Source organism: Cetorhinus maximus, chromosome 5, assembly GCF_964194155.1.
Source record: "Cetorhinus maximus chromosome 5, sCetMax3.hap1.1, whole genome shotgun sequence".
NCBI classification, from domain to species: domain Eukaryota; kingdom Metazoa; phylum Chordata; class Chondrichthyes; order Lamniformes; family Cetorhinidae; genus Cetorhinus; species Cetorhinus maximus.
The window spans coordinates 167,173,232-167,183,806 of NC_135883.1; the positions used below are offsets into that span (position 1 = coordinate 167,173,232).

Genomic DNA, 10,575 nt, shown 5'->3' on the forward strand with positions numbered 1-10,575 from the left:
GAAATAGACCAGCATTTATTGCCCATCCCTAATTGCCCTTGAGAAATTGTTTGTGAGCTGCCTTCTTGTGCTGTTCGGATGGTGCTAGTGTAGCTGTTGTCAGAGCAAGTTTGACTGATGACTTTTGAACATTCCCTTCAAAGAAATATGATACAGTTAATTGAACTGAGATGTTATTCCTCAATTATAGTAATTGAGGAATGTTACCAATGCAGTGCTAAGTGTGCATCTATAAAATAGTAACTCCTTCTGTTTATTGTGCAGAGTGAAGTCAGGCAGTCAAACTGAGGAAGAAGACGGAGATTATGATGATGATGATGATGAGTATGTCCCGGAGTGGCATGACACATACGATGAGGATGAAGATATTGATGAAGATGATTTTTCAGATGATGAATCAGAGAACCTAGAGAGAGATTTCTTTTACCTGGAAGACGATGTTTATGACTAAAGAGAGTTGAGATTTTTTTATATATAATATATATATATTATATATATATTCTGAATAAGTGGACAATTTACAAAAAGCAATGTAATTCACAGTAGTTAGATGAAAATATCTTAGTCCGCGCAGAACGCAGAACCCTAGATTCTTTTTTTGTTATGCCACTTCTGGTTAACTGGCTTCTCTTTTTGATTTAGAAAAGTTTTTTTGGTGTTCAGGTTTTAAAAACACACACACAACTGTCTTTTTCTTTTATTTTGTTAACATTTCGCCCCTCCAGAGAGAGCTGCTGATAAACTGCTACTGAACTGTTTCTGGGAGATGTTCACTGTATTCAGCTATAAAAGAACAAAGGGCAGTGAAGGTTCCCCTTAGCAGAATGCTTCAATTGTTCACATATAATGTTCTTTCTGAGAAATTCCAGTTATGCAAGTTGTGAAAATAAAACACTTTCTTCTAATGTATGAAATTGGGCTTGTTTTTACTCCCCTTCTAATAGTTTTTATTTAACAAAGTAAAATCATATTTCATTTTGTTTGTAAAATTCAAAGCTGCTTTTTAAAACCTGTTCAATCCTAACCTGACTTTCTCCATTCAGGGTCTGAATCCACCTCCAAAATCACCTGGTCCTACCTGTTAAATTAACACACACCGCTGTCCCTACCTCACCTCCACTGCCAACCTACTTTATTGTACGAAGCCCAACTTACCTTGTTGACTGCGAAGCTCGGGAACTCCATGTCCCAATGGACCCCGGACTTTCTGCACAAGAACAGGCAGGGAGCGGGCTGCACACGCGCAGGCAGGGAGCGGGCTGCACACGCGCAGGCAGGGAGCGGGCTGCACACGCGCAGGCAGGGAGCGGGCTGCACACGCGCAGGCAGGGAGCGGGCTGCACACGCGCAGGCAGGGAGCGGGCTGCACACGCGCAGGCAGGGAGCGGGCTGCACACGCGCAGGCAGGGAGCGGGCTGCACACGCGCAGGCAGGGAACCGGCTGTGTGGTGGCCTCGGCAACTACAGGGAACCCATTTAGTGCTAAAAGTGTTAATGGGAAAATTGAATTATATGCCTCGGCCTAAGAGAAAAGTACTGTAACCTTGAGAAACAACACCATCTTGTCTGACCACAGTTGTAGGATGAGCCCTGAGACATTCCATTTTGTTCTTTCTCAGGCCGAATGTAATCAGGATCGTGATAAGCATTTGCATAAGCGCAACATCTGTTGTGCTGGGAATGAAAATTTACTGAAATATGGATTGGTCAGTTAACTTATGCAAATAAGCGGATAGGTTTGTGCAAAATTTACTGATTGGCAGTAAAAATGCTTTTAACAGGTCTGCGTGTATTCTACTACGAGACTGTACAGTAGCTCTTTTGCGTGCTGTCTCCCTTGTGCACAAGTAATAAATGGGGTTTCTACGTACAAAATGATGCCTCGGTGTGATTAATCTCCGACAGTTTCTTGGAGGTCCCACCGAGATGATTAATCCCTAGAGTTGGGTCACGGAGCACCAGCGTTAGGACCTCGCAGTTCAAGGACTCCTCAGTCCACGGCAGCCCAATTTGGGCTTCTGGGGTTCGTTGACCTGCGAACTGCCTTCGCCTGCCTGTGGCTGACTCTTAGGGTAAGTCATCTATTTAAGTGTTTAGGAGATTAGTTGTTGTCCAGGACCGCTTTGGACAGAATATACTCAGGGTTGGAGCCCTGGAGTTTAGTTTTAGTGTATACTCGGGGTTGGAGCCCCTGGAGTTGAGGTTTAGTTTAGTGTATACTCGGGGTGGGAGCCCCTGGAGTCTAGGTTTAGTTTTAGTGTATACTCGGGGTTGGAGCCCCTGGAGTCTAGGTTTAGTTAAGTGTATACTCGGGGTGGGAGCCCCTGGAGTTTAGGTTTAGTTTAGTGTATACTCGGGGTGGGAGCCCCTGGAGTCTAGGTTTAGTTTAGTGTATACTTGGGGTTGGAGCCCCTGGAGTTTAGGTTTAGTTTAGTGTATACTCGGGGTGGGAGCCCCTGGAGTCTAGGTTTAGTTTTAGTGTATACTTGGGGTGGAAGCCCCTGGAGTTTAGGTTTAGTTTAGTGTATACCCGGGGTGGGAGCCCCTGGAGTCTAGGTTTAGTTTTAGTGTATACTTGGGGTGGAAGCCCCTGGAGTTTAGGTTTAGTTTAGTGTATACTCGGGGTTGGAGCCCCTGGAGTCTAGGTTTAGTTTTAGTGTATACTCGGGGTTGGAGCCCCTGGAGTTTAGGTTTAGTTTTAGTGTACATTCGGGGTTGGAGCCCCTGGAGTTGAGGTTTAGTTTTAGTGTATACTCGGGTTGGAGCCCCTGGAGTCTAGGTTTAGTTTTAGTGTATACTCGGGGTTGGAGCCCCTGGAGTCTAGGTTTAGTTTAGTGTATACTCGGGGTTGGAGCCCCTGGAGTCTAGGTTTAGTTTTAGTGTATACTCGGGGTTGGAGCCCCTGGAGTTTAGGTTTAGTTTTAGTGTATACTCGGGGTTGGAGCCCCTGGAGTCTAGGTTTAGTTTTAGTGTATACTCGGGGTTGGAGCCCCTGGAGTTTAGGTTTAGTTTTAGTGTACATTCGGGGTTGGAGCCCCTGGAGTTTAGGTTTAGTTTTAGTGTATACTTGAGGTTGGAGCCCCTGGAGTTTAGGTTTAGTTTTAGTGTATACTCGGGGTTGGAGCCCCTGGAGTTTAGGTTTAGTTTTAGTGTATACTTGAGGTTGGAGCCCCTGGAGTTTAGGTTTAGTTTTAGTGTATACTCGGGGTTGGAGCCCCTGGAGTTTAGGTTTAGTTTTAGTGTATACTTGAGGTTGGAGCCCCTGGAGTTTAGGTTTAGTTTTAGTGTATACTCGGGGTTGGAGCCCCTGGAGTCTAGGTTTAGTTTTAGTGTATACTCGGGGTTGGAGCCCCTGGAGTCTAGGTTTAGTTTAGTGTATACTCGGGGTTGGAGCCCCTGGAGTCTAGGTTTAGTTTTAGTGTATACTCGGGGTTGGAGCCCCTGGAGTCTAGGTTTAGTTTTAGTGTATACTTGGGGTGGGAGCCCCTGGAGTTGAGGTTTAGTTTTAGTGTATACTCGGGGTTGGAGCCCCTGGAGTCTAGGTTTAGTTTTAGTGTATACTCGGGGTTGGAGCCCCTGGAGTTTAGGTTTAGTTTTAGTGTATACTCGGGGTTGGAGCCCCTGGAGTTGGTACTGAGTGTGTGGGAGCGTGTTTGCGGCTCGGGATCCGGGACCCCTTGAGCGTGTGAGTGGACTGATTGGTGAAAGTACCTTAGTAGTAGATTGGGAGCCGAGGACCCGCCAAGGACTGACCTTTTTTAGTTATTAGATAGAAAATGGGTAATATGGCATCAAAGAAACCCCAGGTTCCCCTCCAAAGGGAACCCCAAATGCTTATATGTATGTCCACTATGGACCCGAAAGGTCTGCTACTGAATTTTCTGTAACTTAAAAAAAAAATGAATTGATATAAGTTACAAGAGCTGTTTGTGCTGAAGAGAGAGAGAGAGAGGGTACCCTGAGGGGGTTAATGAGCAACTGACAAGCAGCAAAGAAAATGTGAGCTTTCGTCAGTTTGAAGGTCCCTATAGGTGGAGCCCTCAAGATCCCTTTATTCCCCCCACTGCTACTTGAAGCTTCGTTTAGAGTTAAGTTCAATATTGTAGGAATATAAATACATACCTTTATATATGTGTTTGTTTGTGTGCAAGGAAGCATTTGTATGTGAGCCTTAATGTGTTTTCTTCCCTGAATTGTCTTTTGTGTGTGTACTTGAGCACTTTAGAGTCAAAAGCCCCATATGAGATGAAAGGAAAAGTTCATTCAAACATTCCAAAGTTTTGAGTATAAGGTTTGAGTTGAGATTTCTGGCAAAAATCGTAATTTGAAGGTAGTGTAAAGATAAAACAGGGCTTGCCTTTGTTTGAGATAAACCAACCCTTGTACCATCCCCTTGCAGACTAGTAGGGAATAACCCTCATCACCAGCTTCCAAGCTGATTGGGATTAATACATACGAGTTAGTATTCTAAAATTCTGAGAAAAAAAAATTACTTGAAATTCAGAACGATTCTAGGAAAACGAAAAGACATAAACACAAGGTCTAGGTGGTTCCAATGGATAAAAAGGGGTTTCTTTTGAAGAGATGAATTAAATATTTAAGGAAATCTGCTTCCCAACAGCACTGAAATTTGAATTTGGGACAATCTTGAGATGTAAAGTGGTGTAATTTAACAGGTTATTTTTGAATCACTAGGATGCTATCTAAGATAAAGAATGTGTTGATAAACATACGGAAATTATAACTTGGATCCAAATCATTACACATAAAAAAGAGGTTGTTTTAATTTTGATAGTGTAAATTACAGTTCTTACAAAGTTTAAAAATTTGATGTTTGATAACAATTGGCACTAATTCAAATGCTGAAAGCTTTTGTATTTGTAAAATCTGTTCCCAAAATATGAAGCTAAGCTCAAGACCTTGACAAAGTTTGGCAGAAATTCAATTTTTGGCCGAGTTAATGAATCTGGGATAATTCTAAAAGAAACGGGTCAGGCACAATTTAGTGGGTTACTTTTGAGACAATAAAATGTTTGAGAAGAAGATAAGGAAGCAAAACATGTCAATGCCTGATTTCTGTTTTAAAACTGTTATGAGAATATTTTATTTATTTTAAAGTCTCTCCAGGCAACATGAACAAGATAAGGTGGTAGCTGTTGCATGTGTAATATGGTATGAGGCAAGTAGGAGAATGAGTCAGGGAAAGAGGACATAATGTACAAACTGTTTCAAGGGAAATGAATTTGATAATCTGGCCATCAACTGAGGCATTAGAACTGCACAGGGGGAGATAAGCAAAGATCTAGAGACAGAGATCCTACTTGACAATAGAGAAACTGAACTCAAGAGAATCTTAGGATGATCATGGTCAGGGAAAAAAAACTTAGAGGTAAAACTATGTGGAATCTGTAGTTCAGGAATTGAAATGTAAGGAGAAATAATACTTAACAACAATTTACCACAAGATGGATACAGGTTAAGGGAAAGCTGGAAAAAGGCTAAATAGATGTATTACTGACTATATTAATGTGCCTGCGAGCTACAAAGAGTAAGACCACAGGATTAACACCTTGATGACAGGCAGAGTTAAGCGGTTCCCAGAGAGAACCACCACTGGAAGTGAAGATACTGAGCCATTAAAAGATAGGATAAGAATGTGCATTGTAGAGTTGTTTAAGGAATTGAGGTCTGACATGAGACAGCAGCAGGAGGGAGTAGACTGGAAGGAGTGGGGGTGCCTACCCAGATGGATTCAGATCAAGGAACTCATTTCACAGGGAGAGACATTAAAGAAATGTGTAATCTTATGGAGATTAAACAGAAATTCCATATTCCTTACCACCCCCAGGGTCCAGGGATGGTGGAAAGGATGAACTGAACTTTAAAAACATCTATAGCCAAAGCAATTCAGGAGACAGGCAACAGCTGGGCCACAGTATTGCCCAGCATTCTGATACGCCTTAGGGTTACACCAAATAGGACTACCAGGTTCACCGCATTGAACTGATAACAGGAAGGGCCATGCAATTACCCGAAGGCATTTTAGTAGGAATGGGAGATGTAGGGCCACTGAAAGGAAAAATACGGACTATGTAAGGGAATTAAGTAAGCAATTGCATGAGTTAAGAAAGGAAGTCAGAGACCGACAGGTGATTAAGGATATGGAAACAAGCAAATCCAAATAGCAACAATGGACCAAGTGGGGAATAAGATGATGGTCAAGGTGAGCACGGAGCGAACAGGCATGGATCGTACAAGGTAATTATGACAGGTGATACATGCGCACTTGTAGATATGAGAACGGGAGCCGATGTTAATGTCTCCACAGATCTACGATCCTGGTCGTGGGCGTATCAGTACTGGCAACAAGGTCGGGGATCATCACAGCTCATCCCGCACCGCAGGAGGAACTTTGGTACAACACGGACAGTGCCGATTGCGACACGCAACGGGGAATGATAAATGTAACAGTAGGAGAACAAGTGCTTTCAAATTGTAGTAAGGGTTTGCTTCAGATCGGGCGTGGGAGGTCCGCCACTACCCAGCCACCTTCCACATCTACTCCACAGTCCGACTAGAAATAATTGAAGCCCCTCAAACCACACCGACTGACCCATCTTGTCCGACTATGCATCCAGGACTGACAAATGGTTTGGTCCTGGTTAATCAGAAGTTTTGTATGATAATGTACACCACGAGCTGGTACCCATAGTCTTGAATGTATCCGGTGTCGTCCTGCCCTATTGGTGCTCAATCCATACCTAAGCACTCTATACGGCTCTGACGCGCCATTTGATAACTGAAGCAGTTCAGTTCAATAGCGAGATGCGATCAGGCTTGGGAGGGAACCGCGTTAAGCGCGGCCTGATAAATGATGCCGCTACAATATTCAATACAGGGACATCAGTGGTTAATTCAGAACCTGGCAACTGTTGACCAGAAGGTCTGTACCCTGAGCTTTAAGCTTAAGGAGATTCTAGAGCGGGGACAGGGGATCCAGGATACCCAATTAGATACGGACCAGGACATGACACGGGTAATCTAAAGCTTGGCTTTGTAAGCAGGATTGAGAGTCCTGCATGGTATGTTGCCTGCTCGGTGCCAGGGTGAGGGACATCTCTGACTGGCTTGAAAGGATATTGGAGAGGGAGGGGGAGGATCCTGTTGTCGTGGTCCATGTCAGGACAAATAACATAGGGAAGACTAGGAAAGAGGACCTGTTTGGGGATTATCAGGAACTAGGAACTAAATTAAAGAACAGGTCCTCAAGGGTTATAATCGCCGGATTACTACCCGAGCCACGTGCAAATTGGCATAGGGACGCGAGAATAAGGGAAGTAAGCACATGGCTAAAGGAGTGGTGTGGGAAAGAGGGGTTCCATTTCGTGGGGCACTGGCATCAGTATTGGAACAGGAGGGATCTGTACCGTTGGGACGGTCTCCACCTGAACCGATCTGGGACCAATGTTCTAGCAAAAAGGGTAAATAGGGTGGTCAACAGGACTTTAAACTAGAAAGTGGGGGGGAAGGGAAGGGTAAAACTCCAAGAAGTATGACTAATGGGAAACAAAGCAGCAGGTTAACGTGTGGGGGATGGATTCAACTTCATGGAAAATTATGAAAAAACTTAAAAGAAAGGAGAGCCCAGGAGAGGCTATTAAAGTCTCCAGAACACAAAATAGGGCAGAGTGCTTGGAAAGGGCTAGGAATCTAACTTCAAGCACATCAGATAAAGGGACGACAATGAGAAAGGGGACGGGAAATACAGGACTGAAGGTGTTGTACCTGAAAGCACGCAGTATACGAAATAAGGTAAATGAGCTTGTGGCGCAGATTGAAATTGGCAGGTATGATGTGGGCATCACGGAGACATGGCTGCAAGGGGATCAGGACTGGGAGCTAAATATCCAAGGATATACATCCTATCGAAAAGACAGGCAGGTTGGCAGAGGGGGTGGGGTTGCTTTGTTAGTAAGAAATGAAATTAAATCGATGCAAGAAATGACGTAGGGTCAGATGGGTAGAGTTGAGGAACCGCAAAGGTAAAAAAACCATAATGGGAGTTATGTACAGGCCTCCGAACAGTAGTCAGGATGTGGAGCACAAGATACACCAGGAGATAGAAAAGGCGTGTAAGAAAGGCAAGGTTACAGTGATCATGAGGGATTTCAATATGCAGGTAGACTGGGAAAATCAGGTTGGTAGTGGATCCCAAGAAAAGGAATTTGTGGAATGTCTACGAGATGGCTTTTTGGAGCAGCTTGTGGTGGAGCCCACTAGGGAACAGGCAATTCTAGATTTAGTTATGTGTAATGAGGCAGATTTGATAAGGGAGCTTAAGGTGAAGGAACCCTTAGGAGGAAGTGACCATAATATGATAGAATTTACCCTGCAATTTGAGAGGAAAAAGCTGGAATCAGATGTAACAGTATTACAGTTGAATAAAGGCAACTACAGAGGCATGAGGGAGGAACTGGCCAGAATTGACTGGGAGATGAGCCTAGCAGGAAAGACAGTGGAACAGCAATGGCAGGAGTTTCTGGGAGTAATTTGGGAGACACAGCAAAAATTCATCCCTAGGAAGAAGAAGCATACTAAAGGGAGGACGAGGCAACCATGGCTGACAAGGGAAGTCAGGGACAGCTTAAAAGCTAAAGAGAAAGCATACAATGCGGCAAAGAGCAGTGGGAAACCAGGGGATTGGGAAGCCTACAAAGACCAACAGAGGACAACTAAAAAAGAAATAAGGAGGGAGAAGATTAACTATGAGGGTAAACAAGCCAGTAATGTAAAAGAAGATTGCAAGAGTTTGTTTAGATATATAAAGGGTAAGAGAGAGGCAAAAGTGGACATAGGGCCGCTGGAAAATGATACTGGAGAAGTAGTAGTGGGGAACAAAGAAATGGCGGAGGAACTGAATAGGTACTTTGCGTCAGTCTTCACGGTGGAAGACATGAGTAACATCCCCAAAGTTCAAGAGAGTCGGGGGGCAGAGGTGAGTATGGTGGCTATTACCAAGGAGAAGGTGCTAGGAAAACTGAAAGGTCTGAGGGTGGATAAATCACCTGGACCAGATGGATTACACCCCAGAGTTCTGAAGGAGATAGCTGAAGAGATAGTGGAGGCATTAGTGGTGATGTTTCAGGAATCACTGGAGTCAGGGAGGGTCCCAGAGGACTGGAAAATCGCTAATGTAACCCCCCTGTTTAAGAAGGGAGTGAGGCAAAAGACGGGAAATTACAGGCCGATTAGCCTGACCTCGGTCGTTGGTAAGATTTTAGAGTCCATTATTAAGGATGAGATTTCAGGATACTTGGAAGTGCATGGTAAAATCGGGCAAAGTCAGCATGGTTTCATCAAGGGGAGGTCATGCCTGACAAATCTGTTAGAATTCTTTGAGGAGATAACGAGTAGGTTAGACAAAGGAGAGTCAATGGATGTTATCTACTTGGACTTCCAGAAGGCCTTTGACAAGGTGCCACACAGGAGGCTGCTCAGTAAGATAAGAGCCCATGGTGTTAGGGGCAAGCTACTAGCATGGATAGAAGATTGGCTGTCTGGCAGGAGGCAGAGAGTCGGGATAAGGGGGTCCTTCTCAGGATGGCGGCCGGTGACTAGTGGAGTTCCGCAGGGGTCAGTGTTGGGACCACAACTTTTCACTTTATACATTAATGATCTAGATGAAGGAACTGAGGGCATCCTGGCTAAGTCTGCAGATGATACAAAGATAGGTGGAGGGACAGGTAGTATTGAGGAGGCAGGGAGGCTGCAGAAGGATTTGGACAGGTTAGGAGAATGGGCAAAGAAGTGGCAGATGGAATACAACGTGGGGAAGTGTAAGGTCATGCACTTTGGTTGGAAGGATAGAGGCATAGACTATTTTCTAAATGGGGAGAGAATTCAGAAATCTGGAGAGCAAAGGGACTTGGGAGTCCTAGTCCAGGATTCTCTTAAGGTTAACTTGCAGGTTGAGTCGGTAGTTAGGAAGGCAAATGCAATGTTGGCATTTATTTTGAGAGGACTAGAACATAAAAGCAGGGATGTGCTGCAGATGCTTTATAAGGCTCTGGTCAGACCACATGTAGAATATTGTGAGCAATTTTGGGCCCCGTATCTCAGGAAGGATGTTCTGGCCCTGGAGAGGGTCCAGAGGAGGTTCACGAGAACGATCCCAGGAACGTTTGAGGATTCTGGGTCTATACTCGATGGAGTTTAGAAGGATGAGGGGGGATCTGATTGAAACTTACAGAATACTGAAAGGCCTGGATAGAGTGGACGTGGGGAAGATGTTTCCATTAGTAGGAGAGACTAGGACCTGAGGGCACAGCCTCAGAGTAAAGGGAAGACCTTTTAGGACGGAGATGAGGAGAAACTTCTTTAGCCAGAGAGTGGTCAATCTATGGAATTCATTGCCACAGAAGGCTGTGGAGGCCAGGTCATTGAGTGTATTTAAGACGGAGATAGATAGGTTCTTGATTGGTAAGGGGATCAAAGGTTACAGGGAGAAGGCGGGAGAATGGGGTTGAGAAACTTATCAGCCATGATTGAATGGCGGAGCAGACTCGATGGGCTGAA

General features: G+C 44.5%; 1 protein-coding gene across 4 annotated transcripts in view; it reads left to right on the plus strand.

Annotated features, from left to right (window-relative positions):
• cul9 (cullin 9) overlaps positions 1-914 on the plus strand; it is a 318,678-nt gene extending 317,764 nt beyond the window's left edge. For all 4 annotated transcript variants that reach the window (XM_078542786.1, XM_078542788.1, XM_078542787.1 and 1 more), the window contains one exon: positions 265-914. In XM_078542786.1, the coding sequence (XP_078398912.1) occupies positions 265-451 (187 nt within the window). In that variant the 3' untranslated portion in view covers positions 452-914. The remainder of the gene's footprint in view (positions 1-264) is intronic.
• The last annotated feature ends 9,661 nt before the right edge of the window (positions 915-10,575 follow it).